This window comes from Hyaena hyaena, unplaced genomic scaffold, assembly GCF_003009895.1.
Source record: "Hyaena hyaena isolate Hyena2069 unplaced genomic scaffold, ASM300989v1 scaffold_1, whole genome shotgun sequence".
NCBI classification, from domain to species: Eukaryota; Metazoa; Chordata; class Mammalia; order Carnivora; family Hyaenidae; genus Hyaena; species Hyaena hyaena.
The window spans coordinates 4,422,195-4,438,638 of record NW_024080633.1 but is presented as its reverse complement, the minus strand read 5'-3'; the positions used below and the strand labels follow the sequence as shown (position 1 = coordinate 4,438,638).

Here is a 16,444-nt window from a genome sequence, read left to right as displayed (position 1 = left end):
GTCTTAATTAAGATACGCTGTTAATGTAAAATACATATGAGATTTTGAAAATTTAGCCCCCACCACCAACCTCTCCTAAAAAATGTAAAGTATCTCAATAATTTTTAAAGATTGATTACATGTTGAAATGAAAATATTTTGGATATATTGGGTTAAAGAAAATAAATTATTATTATTTTAAAATTTATTTATTTTACCTATTCTTACTTTTTCAACGTGGCTATTAGAACATACACACAGCTGGTGCACACTGTATTTCTATTGGTCAGTGCTGAGCTGGGTAATTATCATTTTGTTTTTATGGACAAAGCAGCTGAGGCTCAGAGAGATACCGTGGCAGTGCCCAAGGCACACAGCTTGTGAGTGGCAATGCGGTGACGCCAGTCAGGGCTTTGTGGCATCAGATCTGAGGCTCTCAGGCCCCTGGTAGATTACACAGCATGAAGGCACTGGACTCTGCATCCTCTAGGGGAGCATAACCCACCCCACCCCTGGCCTCATGGCAGCTGAACTCAATTAATAACATTTCAAAGCCCTACCCGGGCCTCGGGTAAGCTCCGTTCTGCTCTGCTGGGTATCCCCAGAATAATCCAGAACTTCCAGATGCTCACTGGGTTGGGGGCTTCTTACAGGGGTGTTCGGTTCAACATGAATCCCCAGGGAAGTCAGGGAGGCTCGTAAGCCCTGTTCCTAACCCTAAACATCTGCAGTTCCATCCTGTGGGGAGCTGGAGGCTCTGAATCCAGTCCTGTACGTGCTCAGCACTGCTGGAAGGCCTGGCTGGGGCAGCCAAGAGGGGCCAGCCCTGTCCATGGCCCAGAGCTGACCCTGTGAGTGCAGATTTCAAACTCGACAGCATTCTGAGGCCTCAGGCGCCGTGCTGTGTGCCCAGAAGCTAAGGTTCTAATCCCAGCTGCTGCTCACATGTGTGAGGTAATTTCCGGTCTTGGGTTTCCATTTCCTTCCCTGCCGCATTAATATTGATGGCTCTCTTGTTTCGTGGAGTAAAATGAGAAATTACACGTGAAGATGCTTTGGGAGGAAAAATGTTTAAGTGATACAAATACCCACAGCCTTCTTGTGCAGGTTTCTTACCGTTTGCGACCATGGCAACGAAAAAACAGCAAATGCTAAGCTGCACAATCGTCCAGTTCCCACATTTTATCTTGGTTATTTTTTTATAACTTTTTAACGTTTTATTTATTTCTGAGAGAGAGAGAGAGAGAGAGAGAGAGACAGCATGAGCAGGGGAGGGTCAGAGAGAGAGGGAGACACAGAATCTGAAGCAGGCTCCAGGCTCTGAGCTGTCAGTCAGCACAGAGCCAGACGCGGGGCTCGAACCCACGAACCATGAGATCATGACCTGAGCCGAAGTCGGACACTTAACCGATCGAGCCACCCAGGCGCCCCCAGTCCCCACATTTTAAACAACTTGCATTTGGCATTTGTCGAAATCGACTGTCTGTAGCTGGGCTATGACTTTAGTTATACAAAGACATTCCAGTAATGTGGGAGGCTGGGTCTCTTGGCTGAACAGAGGGGATTTCTCTTGGAGTTTTTGTTTTCTTCATTCATTGTGCAGTTTCATGACTGAGGCTACCCTAGGGACAAAGCCAAGTGATAAAGGAAATTAAAAACGAAAAAAGACACAAAACAGGAAAATCCCATCTTTATGGATAATTCTTGAAGTTTGGACTTTCCTCCCCAATCTGTCTGCTGTTGTTTACTTTTCATAGTCCTCAGGAAATTTCTTTTTGAATTGTGCCCAGGTTTTAAGTTGTAATCAATGGAAGAGATAGTGGTGGCTTTACTCCTCTTGGCCAGCACCAAAAATCTGGTTTGTTTTCAAGCTTTTTCACAAATATGCTCATTTGTCAAATATTTCTCAGCATGCACTCTATGCTAGGTGCTATGTTGGGTGCCAGGTTGATAATGGAGATCTAGACAGACACCGTCTGTGCTGACGACCTGGCGGAGAAGAATGACAGTGACAGAGCAAGCACACAAGGAATGTCACCCAGGAGAAGCAGTGAAGCTATAGCATTGCCTTTATTGGGAACCTAAGGAGGGCTTCCCTGAGGAGGTGATGTTTAAGTTGAGCACCAAAGAAGCAGCATGAGTGTGAGCAGAGGGATGAGGCAAGAGCGTTCCCAGCAAAGACACCAGCAACAGCACACCTGCGGGCCTTGAGGCAGTCAGAAGGTGGTACATTCCAGAAACTGAAAAGAGGTCTGAGCAGACATACAGTTGGAGGGGTGTGGCAGAAGATGGGGGTGAGGCCAGGAAGGGAGGTTATGTGGGTCTGTACAGGCCATGTTAAAGATTTTCAATTAGTTCCCTCAGGAAAATGAGAAGCTAAACATCCACCATTCTGATACATTTGGAATATGATCCCATTTTATAGGTGGGGAAAATAAGGCTCAGAAAGGTAGGCTGGGGCATAGTATTTTACAGATGAGAGGAGATTTACGTGAGCCACAGAGGAAATAAATAGCAGAAAAAGGATTTGTAACCAAATATTTGTCTCCCCGATTGGTCACTGCTATTTCTTCCACTCCCACCTGCTCTAGACATCTCAACATGACCTTTGTGAACACCAAGAACTTTGACATGTAGCATCTCTTTCTTCATCTGTTTATCTTTGCAGGGCGGGGGAGGTGCAAGGTCGGTGAGTGCATATGTGCACACATGTGTGTGAATGCATGTGTTTGTGTGTCCCCAACATTGCTAACACTGACTATTGCTGGCAGTTTATCCAGCAACGTGATCCACCAGTTCACAGCCCCTGGGGAATATACTGTGTTTGCCGAGTGCACAACCAGTGAGTGGCATGTGATGGCTCAGAAGCATGTGACAATCCGAGACAAGATGGAAAGGCTCAGTGTGACTGGGTGCTCCAGCCTGTCCATGGTGGGAGCCAGCCCTCTCTGCCGTGCCATCTTCGGAGAACCACTGTGGATTCAGGTGGTACTTGATGGAGGTGAGTCTACAGAAATGGTCAAGGTCAAAGCAAACTTGATTTTCCCCAGATCTATCCATCCACCTCCCAGACTTTAATAAATACTAACAACACTCATGTATCCAGTTAGCTTTTTAGCTATTCAATTTATTTAGCACCTAGTATGTGCTCGGAACTGATCTGAGTGCTTTATATGTCCTAGCCCCCCCAGTAGGTACTATTATCATCTCCATTTTACAGATGAAGAAATGGAGGGAAGGTTCAGAAATTGGCTTGAAGTCACAAGGCTAGTAAGCTAAGTGAAGCTCTATATCTTCCGGATGCCCTTCTTTACCACACTCCCATCAGAACGAAATTTCCAAGTCACTCCTTGTTGGGAAACTTGAATAGGATGGGGAGAGCTACCAGCTGGGCCTGTGCCCATGCCAGTGTGGCCAGCGTTGACCAGCTTGGCACAAACATGCTGCCCCCAGTCAGGACTGCTGTGGAGCCACACACACTATGACAGCCATAGCAGCTGTTATGGCTGGTGTCTCTTCTGATTGGTCAGTTTCTTTTCTGATTGGTCACAGAGGCCATTCTGATTAGTCAAAGTGTCCTTTCTGATTGGTCACAGCATCTGTTCTGATTGGTCACAGTGTTCGTTCTGATTTATCAGAACATCCATCCTATTTGGTTGGGACCGTGTACTTTGAGTTGTTAAACATGCTGAGTATCCTCCCTTTTCTCAGTGGAGACCCTACCAACTAAGACCCATCCGCATCTGGGGCACCATCTGTCTTCCAGGCACGGGTCCGGTTTGAGATCTTGACAGAAGCCTGTTGGGGTAAACTGCGTGGCACAGAGCTGCAGAGGTGAAGACGTGGCTCAGTCTGACCTCACAGCTCCTGGAGCCTCACCCAGCAGAGATATAACGGAGCTCAAACACAGGGTCCTTTAACACACTCCTCGGGGCTCCTCTCTGTCCCGGTGCACTTGTTGGCCAAAAACGGCTCCTATGTGCACCAGGGAAACCTAAAATTATCCTTCATTTATGTTTTCATTCTACAAATATTATTGCCTACTGTTTGCCAAGTGTGGAGAGAGAGAGCAGAACCATGGGAGTCAGAGGGCACCATCATCATGGTCTTTATCATCATCATTAACTTCGTCTTCGCTCAAACAAGAAATACCCTAGCTTGGTTTTTGTTGGAAAGAATCCTAATTTGTTGGTTTAAATCAGAGTTTTAGAGTCAACCACAATATTTAGCATCCAGTTAGGGCTGCCAGCCCCAACCTACAAGGGAGCCCATCTCAAGGTGAACAGGCTGAGTTGTGGTGCAGGGTTTCCGGTGGACCCCCTCTCCCCAGGTGGAAGGAACCGGCTTAGAACAAGGCTGGAGGCTAATTCTCATGCATAACAATCAGCCACACTTTGGGAGATGCTCCCTTTTTAGTCTTCCACCCTCCAAGGACAAACCTGTCAACAAAATGTTCTAGTTCTTGTATTTTCATTACAAACTTTTAAGTTTATGGGTGACACATGCAGAGTATAAAGCAGAATATGCAGATGAGCAGAGAGGACCCAAAAAGAAAAATCACTCATAAACCCCATACTCAGAGATCATCACTGTTAATACCTGCGGGTGGGCCTTATCCCTCCACACGTCTTCACGGCTATACTGTCTCCATGTCTATATCCCGAACCTGACCTCAGAGCTTGAGTCTCAACTATCTCAGTACAGTCTACTGCATGGTTGTTGCCAACATTCTTAAATATTTCTTACCCCACATAGGAAGAGGCGTGACTTACACGGTGCTGTCGGGGAATACAACCCTGGCTGAGTTCACCACACCAAGCGGCCTGCTACCCTACAACCTGACCCTAGACAGAGCAACCCAGCAGAGGATGGGCCCAGGGATGCACCACCTGGAGATCCGAGCCACCAGCAACACCACTTCTGCTCCCTCCAGGAACATCACAGTCCACTTTGTGGAGCCTCTGTCAGGGCTACGGGCCTCCTGGGGTTCTGACCACTTGGAGCTTGGACAAGACCTACTGGTCAACGTCTCAGTGGCTCGTGGCACACCAGAGAGGCTGACCTTTGAAGTGGCAGGACTCACTGCAACCTTCTCCCATGAAGAAGAGAGCCTTGAGGGGCCATTTGGGATTTACTCTGTGGCAGTTCCTCTTGAAGGTACTTGGGGTGGGTGGGTCCCCTCCCAAAGGTCCCTCCTCTTCCTCTCCTGACTCTGTGTGCAGGATCCTGCCAGCCTGTGTCTGTGTGTTCTGGACACAAATGTGGTTCAGAGCATCCAGCCTTGGCCACAAAATAAGAAGAGACATCTGATCTGCCCTCAGAGCTTAGAGTCACAGGGGTTCTCAACTGTGGTACTTCTGATGTTTGGGGCTGGATCATTTTTTGTTGTGTTGCTGTTGTTGTGGGGGCTGTCCTGCACACTGTAGGGTGTTTATTGCCATCCCTGGCCTCTACCCACTAGACATCAGTAGCACCAGCCTCCTACATACAGCTAGAAATGCCTCCAGACATGGCCACCTGTCCCCTGGGTGGCAAAATCTCCCCCACTGAGAACCACTGGAGGAGAGCTGGAGGATTCCAATTTTTCCATCATTTCTAGAGGAGAGTGTGGTTTCGGGGGAAACTGCAGTCCATGCCCTTCAGGGAGAGAGAGATAAAAACAAGGTGGGAGAGGGAAGGACAAGAGAGGAAGTGTCATGTCATGATGCTGGCTGGAATAGAGATAGGGTGACAGACTGGCTGGCACCAAGGGAGGAGACTAGAGCAGACATTTGCATTTAATCTGGAGAGAACAGGAGTCCTTCAAAGCAAGGTGGTGAAGTCAGCAGCCAGGGATGCGATGAGGGTCACAGAGTCCCCAGCCCACCAAGCACCCTGCCTACCTTCCCACGGATCTCAGAAGTATATAAAATACTGTGCTGGTGTGGGGCTACCATGCCCTCAAGCAGCAGATTTAGCAATACAGATAGCAGGCTAAATGACACACTTGAGAAGAAAAACATTGCAACTGCGCCAGGTATCAAAGGTCCAGCTTGGAACAGGAAGAATCCAGAGTGGAATGAAATGACAGTGGAAAACATACACAGTATATAGGCTAGAATTCAAATGCAAATTAATTTTTGTCTTCTACAAAAGTCGCTTGGCAGGGGATAATAGCTAAAATCTCTAACGCCCTGTGAAGTTTTGGCTCACTCTTAGATGATAAGTAGGCTTCTCCCCACAAGAAACAGATTTGGACGCCTGCAGAGACGAAGGGGGTGAGGGGAAAGGAAAGGGCACCAGGTAGGGCAGGAAGACCCTCACTTGGCAGCCCTGGCCCGGTCCTGGCAGGCCTTGCTCCTCGGGCCCAGCAGATGTTTGCAGCTGCCTCTTGCAGCAGCTTCTGTGGGCTTTTGAGCCCCTGTTGTGTCCCTGGCTTCTGCGGGGTGGGGAGGGCAAGCCAAACATCTGGTCCTCAGAAAATTCTCGCTTTTCATTTGGCCAGCTACCAGTAGTTTTCCAAATACAAAAATGGAGCTCTTTCTTCCCTCCCATCCTCCCTCTCACTCCACTCCCTGTCACAGACCATCCTTCAAGGGTGTGAGAAAGGAACCTGTTCATAGGCGTCCCCGATCTAAAGGAGCACATCTCCACCTTCCCCATGGTCCCCTCTGATGAGCTCCTCTCTGGGCTCGAGAAAAGAAGCTAGCACCCATACCACCTTTCCTCATGAGGCAGGAGCGGGTGGGATACACACATACCCTGAATATATCTTACAAACCCTTCTTTCCCCTCTCTGGCCCCCAATCTTTTTAAAGGCCTCTCATGTCCTTTCTTCTGCTGGAATCTCCTCTGTCATCTAATGAGCACTACTTGTCCTTTGAACTTTAGCTTTAGCCTTGCCATGAGCCACGATCAATGCAGTGACCATGTGCACATTGGCTCCCACGCCAATTCTTGCCATGGCTTGGCACCTGGTCTCCTGCAAGTGTACTAGACTATAAGGATGTTGAAGACAAAGACCACGTTTCATTCACCTCTGTGTCCTCAGAGCCTTGCACCATGCCTGGTATACAACAGGGGTCCATTAAATGCACAGAGAATGAAAGATTCAAATGCAGCTGTCAGCAGACCAGGAAGCAGAAGCTTGGGAGAGCTGTCTTGACACAAGTTAAACAACTTATGGCAACACCCATCATCCTCCACCCTTTGCATTGCAGGCACCTTTCTGGTCACGGTGACGGTGAGGAATGCCTTCTCAAACTTGAGTCTGGACATTGGAAGCATCACTGTTTCAGGCAAGGAGTTTCTGTAAGGGGCTATAAAACTTGCAACCAGCAGTCTGGGTCACTGCACTTGCTTGGGATTCGGGGAGGGACTATTCAAAACAGAGCTCTGAACACTTACCTTGCTCTGTAGATTTTAAGAATTCTCTCGTTAACTCTAAAGGGGCAGTAATGAACACAGTAAAACATTCAACCGTTCTTACAGAATTCTAAAACATCCCAAGTTTGCTGCTTTAGGTTTCAAGCAACAGGAGGCCCAACCTAGGTGGCTTTGAGTTCAGGTTGTTATTATCTCACATACTGAGAAGTTAGGAAGTAAGGGGTTCCTAGATTGGTTCAGTGGCCCAGTGTCACCAGCAAGGACTCAGGCTCAGTCTGCTATTCTGTTCTGCCATTCTCAGAGTTTCTGCTTTGTCTGTAGGGTTGTGTCTCATCAACGTTTCCCCTGTTTTCCCCTCTGCAGCAGTTGTTACTAGCGGGGAGGTTTTCCCCACAAGTCCCCAGCAGACACCATCAGGGTCATGCACCTGAGCTGTAGGGGTGCTGGGAAGCAAGTGTCCTGCACCTCCAGCTCTGTGGAGAAGTGGATTCTGGCGGCTAAGAAGGGTGGGCTAATGACTGGTGGGTAGGCAGCCAACAGTAGCTTAAAGTCACAGAGCTGAAAGTCCACAGCCCATGTGTTTGCCAGGACTCCTTGAGTAGCAAAGGACAGAAAAGCCGTTCAGAGTGGCTCAACCCAAAGGGAAATTTTATCAACTTGAAAAGGCACAGCTGGATCCAGTCACTCAATGTCGTCAGAAATCTGCCTCTCCCCATCTCTTGGTTCTATGTTGGTTTCATTCTGATTCCCTCTTCCCATCAGTAGCAAGATGGCCCTAGGCTTTGATCCTTAACCCCAGAGAAGGAGCCCCTCTTTGTTAACACTTCTAGCAGAAGTCCTGAGGCTGCCTCTTCCTGGTCCAAGCTCGGTTCATGTTCGCTCCTTGACCCAGTACTGAGACCAGGGGAAAAGTGGTATTCAGTTTGGGCAGGCCAGGGTCACATGCCCACCTGGACCACGCTGTGGGGTTGGCATCACCCAAACCAAGGACTGAGAGTGCGGGAGGGATGGTTCCTCGGGGAAAGTATCGCCTGTAAGGGCTGTTATCAAAAGAAGGGGGCACAGATGTCTGGATTGGGGGGGGGGACGTCCGATGCCGGGGGTATTGTCCACAGCCCTCCTTTTCCACATATAGAATTTGAGGCCCAGAGAGGTGAACTTTCCAAAAGTCACTCAGCTAAATCACAGCAGGATCAGAGGCAGCAACTGCTTTTCCTGATCTCTTCATTCAGGGTTATTGGCCTATCGTCCTTCTTAAGATTAAGAAGGGCCTCTGTCTGGCATCTTAGCTTTGCTTTGCATAATTTTATAGACCTTCAAAGTGAGAGTTCTCAGAATGAGAATTCACTGGGAGAGAGTTTTGTAAAGATCAACAGCACCCAGATCTTAATCAGGACACTAGGGCCTGATGACTCCCACGGGTCTGCCAGTGCAAATAAAATACATTCCTGTCTTAATCACTACACTTCAACTAGACATTAACCACATTCACATCTCAATGATTTTCAGGGCATATCAATTGAGTGTACATTTTCCTCTTTTTTTACCTTGCTATACTAACACTCTTTATAGATGTACGTAGATTATAAAGCAATGGTATATAAGCACAGCCAGTAGTCAGCCCTCCTGGAGCCTTGAGAAATAGGGATTGCTTTTTGTTGTGGGTGAGGAACCGAACGCTCAGAAAGAATGACTAATCTGCCTGGGTTCACACAGCCAGTAAGAGGCCAACAGAAAGACCCAGAAATGCACTGTGGTGTGCGGAGGCCGGCCCCTAGCAGCTTGCCAAAGCTGGTCTGTCCATCTCTTGCTCTATATTCACTGAGGTCAGCTTGGTAGCCTGAAATCTGCCTTCATGGGAATACCGACACCACAGGAAGTAGCAAAAGGTACAAATCAGGGCTCTGCACTACCCACCCTTCAACTGGTAGTTAAACATTAACAGCATACAGCTGCATGTCTATCTCTAAATCTTGTGTTTTATTTGCACTGGCAACTGCCTGCCTCTTTCTTAACAACCAAAGAGATGTCTTCAGTCCAGTGGTGGACATGACGGTTTGGGTGTTTACCCATTTCTATGACCTGAATGTTTGCAAAATTTCCCTAACCCATTTCCCAAGACAGGTGATCTCCCCCGGGCATATGCAACACACCCTCCAACTCTGCCCTTTGGTAACCTTATAAACACCTACCAAAGTCTGACGCCTGCTCTCATTGTGTTCACAGCTCCTGCCAGTGTGCAAGAACCGTCTGGAACAAATGCCAAGGAAAAGAATGTGAGTTGTCTTGTTTTGTTCTGATTTTTAAACACTTAACCTCACAAGAAAAAGAGGTCTGAGCACTCTGCTTTAGTTTTGAATTTTGGTTTACTGGTGCTTATAGCCAGATTACTAGGAGGCATGGAGATTTCTTCCATTTGAAAAGAGATCCAGAAGGACTGAAATCACACAAAGCATGTTCTCCAACCAGAACGGCGTTACATTACAAACCAACAGTAAGATATCTGGGATATGTACATACCTTTTAGACATCTCAGAAGTCAAAGAGCACACTTAAAAAAATCAACAGGGTCAAAGAAAAAATTCACAAGGAAAAATAAAAATATTTCTGAGTGTTAATGACAATATAACCTATCCAAATTTGTAGGATGCAGCTGAAGCAGTATTCAGAGGGAAATTTATAGCTGTTAATGCTTAAATTAGAAAACAGGCCCAGGTTCCTCAGTTTTCACAGCAAGACTAAGTCCTCGACTTCTCGCTGTTGACGTTCCCCATGCATGTACTTATTCAAGAACAAAGACTGTGCATCTGCAATGTCCAAGGACCGGGTGCTAGGGACCAGGGATACAAAGGTGAATAAACAGCTGTGGCCCTTGCCTTCTTGGAGCTTAGTGGATTAGCAGTTGTGGTAAGTGTCTAACCAGAAGCAACAGGATGTAGTGACAGCAACCAACACAGGGTGGCCTAGCAAATGTGATCAGATGAGGCCTCTCTGAATCTGACATGTGACATTCAGGTGGGGACCTGAAGATAAGACAGTCAGCCATGCTGGAAAGCAGAGCAATAGTTTTCTGGGTCCACAGATATGAAGGCCCCAAGGCTAGAAGTGTCCTGAGGCCTTCTGGGGGGAGGGGAAGCATACAGGAGATTACAGAGAGATGGACAGAGGCCCGACCACATCAGGTCTTGGGTGCCAAGACACGGGTTTGGGTTTTATTCACAGGCCATGGGAGACCACTGAGGGTTGAGCTCTGCCATGTAGCCTCCTGCTACACCAGGCTAAGCCCTTTAGGCCTCGCTGTTTGATAGGTCCTGCCTGCAGTTACTCCAGGAGCACACCCTATGCCCGCCAATCCCTCCTCCTAGAACCCATGGGCTCCATTATTACCCAGCTCACCCTCATCCCTCCTCTTTCACAACAGCTCTGCGGTCTTGTCCTCTGGGGAAGCTTGCCCCAACACTGGCTGTCAGCCTTACAGAGGTCACAGCTCTGCGCTCTCCTCTGCACCAGACAAAAGAGGACACACATCACTAGCTTCTCTCACTTAATCCGCGGCAACCCAGGCATCAGATGCTACCAAGCCTTCAGAGGAGCAGATGTTCTCAACCTACTGCCTCCCTCTTACATGTTCTCATAATTCTCTGCCCCATCCCCTCTATTGTAGCAGCTAGAACTCTGCTTTAGTCATTGGTTTCTTTGTCCATCTTCCCTCCTAGACGTAAGAGCAAGGCCCCAGTCTCTAATCTTGTATCTCCAGGCATCAAGCACGAGGCCTGGCCCAGAGCAGGCTCTGGTAATAGTTGGATGCATGGTGGACGCTTAGCACTGAGCCCACGTTCGGACTAAAGTTACTTACCGTGACCCATCTCCGGAGGGAAGCCAGGCAGATCAGAGAGGGTCTGTCTCCAATCCACGCCCTATGCTGCGACTACCGTTCGCACAGACTACTGTTGGGTAGGAGGTCGGGTACCAGTTGTGGAGGGCGTCTCACCAGCCAGCTGCTTTTTCTGCAGAGAGAGAAAAGGGACATGCAGGTGTACGTGGAGCCTGGTCAGTATGTGGATCCTTTCACGACCGTGACTCTGGGCTGGCCAGACAGGGACAAGGATTTACGCTTCCAGTGGTCATGTGGTAGGTGGCCTTAGAGCTCTGGAACTGTCCTATCTCACCACAAAGTAATGGATAGAGGTCAGCTTTGCTTTTTTTTTTTTTTTCCCCACACAGGCATTACTTATGCCTGACATTTTGTGTACTTTGCATGTGCCGGAGGTTGAGAATTCCGTGGAAATGGGAGGTGGGGGGGAGCAGTGGGAAACAAAGGCCAGAGGGAGCCCTAAAGGCAGGCAACACAGAGATGCATTTAGAGAATTAACCTTAAAAGTCAATAGGCTTTATTTTCACCACAAACAACATCAGTGATAGAAACAAAACAACTCCTCCCCTTTAGGTGGGTCCCTCTGGTCACTCCCTTGCCCTTGTCCCTGGGAAGAGAGTCTAGAAGCGAGGAGGCATTTTCTGACAAAGCAACAGGACAGCACCAGTACCCATTTCTCAGAAACAGCTGTCCTTTAGAGGGACACACCCCAGCTATGTACACTTTCTTTTGGAAACGAATGTCATCCATACCTCATGTATCATTTTTATGAGTTCTTTTTCTTTGAACAATACATCCTGTGTATTTTAATGCCATGGTATCTTCTTCACCTTGATTTCATTATAGAGTAAGTGCATAATAGACTGTCCAGTTGACGTATGGTCATTTATTTACTGCTGCCCTATTTTTTGGACATGTAGGTTGTTTTGAATTATTTGTCCATATATAAGCAACATTGTAATGAACATCTTTGTAGTTCTGCCTTTATTTGCATCTGGGGTTATCTTCATAAATAAGTTCTGAGGAAAATAAATAAATGTCAAGAAATGGAATAACTGGGTCAAAAGTCATATAAAACGTAAAGCCTTTTGATATCCATTGGTAAGTGCTCAGGACATTCTTTTGACTATTAGTTCTCACTCTCTGAATTCATAGAGGATACAAGTATACAGTTTGGGTGGTTGAGATGATAGCCTGACCCCGGATCATGTCCCGTGAAGGACTACCACACTGTGGGGTGGGGGAAGCCAGCTTACTGATGGATAAACATTGATCAACACAGACGAAGGGCGAGGGACACAGAAGCTTACCAAGCCAGTATCATAAAGCAGATGACGTGAGGCCTCCCAGGTGAAGAAGATGGCCCCCCAGATCCCCAGTGTACCCACAGGGGCGTACAGCTGAGGACAGTTGTTTCCGCATGGTGTGAGAGTCACACCAGGGACAGGAAGCTGCCCCCCCCCCCACCCAGGCAGAGCTGTATACCTTCCCTCCTCAGCCCCCTCCCCGCCCCGCCTCTCTCCTGCCATATCAGTCCAGGTCGCTGCCCGTTCATCAGTCCAGGTCACTGGTGCAAAAGAAGCTGACATACCCTGTGGGTCGGCTCAGGGTCGGGGTGAAGCATGGCTCACTTCCCCCAGAAGCATCGGTGGCACTATCCCTGCACCCTGCAAGTGAGACCGTTTTTAAAAATCAAACTCTCTCTTTGGAGCTGCTTTTCTTATCTATGACTCTTTTCTTGCACAAACCCCAAACCGTAGAGGTCCTTGGATGATCACAGCCTTTGTCCCCCTCTCCCAGGACGCTGCTGGGCCCAGTGGGACTCCTGTGTGGAGAAGCAGCTGCTCCGTGTGGACCAGAGGGAGCTGGTGCTTCCTCCGTCCTGCCTGCCACCACCCAGTTCTGCTGTCACCCTGCGCCTGGCCACCTGGAGGGGCGAGGAGCTGGAGAACCAGGAGCGGTGCCTCTACATATCGGCACCCCTGGAACTCAGGCCTCGAGTCAGGTGGGGGCGCGAGAGCAAACTCCCGCAGCACCGATGTCCCTTTGGCCACTGTTTACTGAACAGCCAATGCAGGGAAGGCTTCCCTCAGCCGAGATGAAGAGGGAAGAGGAATTAACTTGGCAGCAAAAGGGGGGCTGGAGAGGGAACACGGGGCGGCAAAGAGGGAGCACAGAATAAGCCAGAAGTAAAAGAGGCTGGTGTGGCGAGTATGGAGGGAGACAGAGGGGGAAGAAGAAACTGGGAAAACGGGCAGGGCCTGGCTCTGGTGGGACCCTGTGGGTTGTAAATAAAGACATGATTTTGAAGAGCTCTGGAAAGCCACCCAAGGGTTGCAAGCAGGCTGATGTCACGATGACGTCCTAGTACAGAATGCCATGGCAGCAGGGGGAGAGCAGGCTGGTGGAGGGCACGAGGGGGCTCTGGGAGACTGTGTGAGCCCTTGCACTCATCAAAGTGAAGGTTCAAGGTGGCTTGGTCTACCGGGGTGGGGGGGCGGGGAGACAGATGTGGACAAGGATACAGGACCAAGCCAGGGATGACAGTGCAGCAGAGCAGGGCAACAGGAGGAAGCCACTCTCCCTCTTAGGACCGCAGAGGTAAGCCGGGGAGGCGGGGGGGAGGTGGCACTGCGGGAACCCTGGGAGCTGCAGCTGCGGGGAGGTGCCCCCCCCCCCCCCCCAGGAGCTGTGCACTTGGCTAGAGGAACACAGCCACTGCCAACAGCAGCCCACCTGCTAAGGAGCAGGGACCATGGTGAATAAACGCCCTCTTCCCCCTCCCCCCATCACCCTCTGATCCCCAGCCCATGCCAGCGGCATGGAAATGCAGGTGACATAGTCTATAGAGATTAGCCTCCTGGTGCTCAGGGCCACAGAGTTGACAGAGAGCAGGCTGCGGGGACAAATAGAGAATATCTGGCACATCAGTGTTAGGACAGACATGAAGGCGGAAGGAGGGAGATTGCCCTCTGCGATGGAGTTACAACCGGAAGGTTCTGGGGAGGGCTGGACACGCGGCAGGTGCCGAAGTGATGGCTCACTGGCCCTTGATGGCTCAAGGGAGGGAGCGGGATGCTGTAGAGAAGGCCCCGGATTGGAATCTAGACATGCTGGATCGTGCTGCCCTCCCCCACTCAGGAGTCGTGTCACTGGGAACCAATCACAGCGGCTCCGGGAGCCAGGTTGCTGGCTGTGATAAGGGAGTTCTAATATGTGGCTCCTACAGTTGTGATAAGCACTGGATGAGGCAGTAATGACGCAAATCATTTCTAACCTGTAGAATGCAGGCAATAAAACCCACAGTATTCCTTTATTATTATTAGAGCTAGAAGGAGTCACAGAAGTTGTTCTTAACTCCCCATTTTGCAGGTGAAGAAACAGGCTCAGAGAGTTTAAGTGAGTCATCCAAGGTGACCATTCATAAGAGACAGGGACAGGATCTGAGGACCTTGGACTTCACGCACTTTCCCTGCCACTGTCCTACACTGAATGAAGTGGGAATTCAGTCGGGCACAAATCATGTCCTTGACCAATGCCAGGACCTGGTTTGGGTTGGGACAGGGATTACTTTTATTCCATCTTTCTCTGGAAGAAAGGCCCTGTGCCACCTTCTCAAAGGACTTGAGGAGGACTGGACAAAAGACCAGGCCACGAGGCCTGAGCGAGCTTCCGCACTCCGTCTCCCTTTCAGCTGTGAGGAGAACTGCAGACCAGTGAATGCCAGGGAAGACACTGTGCTCAGAGTCACCGTGGGGGATGGCTCCGCAGAGGCCGTGTTCAACTGGTATTTAGATGACACCTCGCTGGAGAAGGTGAGGACACCGCCAATCACCCACTTTGATTGACCAGACCTGTGTCACATGCCCAGTACTAAGCACCCCGTAGGGCTGGGGTTGGAAGGTGTTCCCCAGAGGAAACCCAGGGCACTGGTCAGATGCCGGAGAGCAAAAACATTGGAGAAACATCACAGGAGATGCTACCGGTGTCCAGCCCGGTCCCTCTTACCAGGCTGATGCACGGTCCCCAGCTGCTGTGTAGGAACCGCGGGCCAATAACTGATGGCTGGGGGCACCCAATGGCCCTGGCCCCTTGCCTACAAGTGAGGTAACTTCTGTGGTGTGGCTGTCACTCCGTGTGGGATCAGGCTGAGACTGGCTGGGCACCTCCTGAAATCACTCCCCCGTCAAGTTTCATTCTGTGCCCTACTCTGCCTCCCTCTCCCCTCTGGCTCTCCCAAGGGCCCTCCCGCAGGAAATGACCTGCACGTCAATCCCCGTCTCAGGTTCTGCTTCAAGGGAAACTGACCTCAGACAAGCACCTAAACAAGGCTGGAAATTGGGTATTTGGGCTGACTCGGGGAAGTGGGCGGTGCCTTTACAGCAGAGACAAATCTGGAAGGCCTCCCAGGGGTAATGAACCACTGCCCTGCTGAGGCCCTGCAGCCTGGCTGCAGCCTCGTGGGGGCCCTGGGCCGTGCTCTCTTTCAGGCGGAGTCTCTCCCTGCTGCCTGTGGACTGCAAGGATTTTGGCCCAGTGCTTTAATCCTCCTTCAGAGCAACACCTCCACTCTCCGGCTGAATAGCTCCTTCCTGCAGACCCGGGGCCAGGCCCTCCGAATCAGAGCCACAGGTGCGGATGGCTCCCGGCAGGCTCCGGCATGGGCACGTCTGTCTGCTGGAAGTGAACCAAGACAGATCCAGGAGCTCAGAAATGTGGGGCTTCAGTGCAGGGTCAGGGGCCATACGCAGGCTCTAGTGTTAACCCCATCGCCACCACTTTCCAGCTGGGGTCGGGGTGGGGGCGGGGGGCAAGGCATTTAAACTCTCTGTGTCTCCATTTCCTGCCTCTGAACTGCATTATGCAGGGTGGATGAGACAGATCATTCTGGGGGCGGTGCAGCCTGCGTGTCCCACCAGGTCGATTCTCACTTTGAACTAGCCAGGACGCTGGAAAATGTGGACTCTCAAGAAGACAAACAATGGGAGATTCCGCTTTTCCAGATAGATTCAGTTGATTCGGATTTCTTCAAAGTGGCACATGGACCACACATACTGGGACAACCAGGGATACTGGTTTAAAATGTACACTCCAAGGCTTGCCCCAAACTTCTGAATTAGGTCTAGGCCAAGGAATTCACTTTAATTGATTAAAATCCTCTTCGCGCCCAGCTCTTCCAGGGACATACTTTTTTTGAAATATCACGTGGGGAGGGATGCTGGTGCA

At 49.8% G+C, this 16,444-nt stretch overlaps 1 protein-coding gene across 1 annotated transcript in view; it reads left to right on the top strand.

Annotated features, from left to right (window-relative positions):
* Nucleotides 1-16,444, top strand: part of PKD1L2 (polycystin 1 like 2) — an 86,800-nt gene that overhangs the window by 12,247 nt on the left and 58,109 nt on the right. Inside the window, exons 6-13 of the mRNA XM_039225928.1 lie at nt 2,751-2,980; nt 4,735-5,136; nt 7,179-7,256; nt 9,571-9,620; nt 11,358-11,475; nt 13,019-13,223; nt 14,913-15,033; nt 15,709-15,850. Coding sequence (XP_039081859.1) covers nt 2,751-2,980; nt 4,735-5,136; nt 7,179-7,256; nt 9,571-9,620; nt 11,358-11,475; nt 13,019-13,223; nt 14,913-15,033; nt 15,709-15,850 — 1,346 coding nt within the window. The remainder of the gene's footprint in view (nt 1-2,750; nt 2,981-4,734; nt 5,137-7,178; nt 7,257-9,570; nt 9,621-11,357; nt 11,476-13,018; nt 13,224-14,912; nt 15,034-15,708; nt 15,851-16,444) is intronic.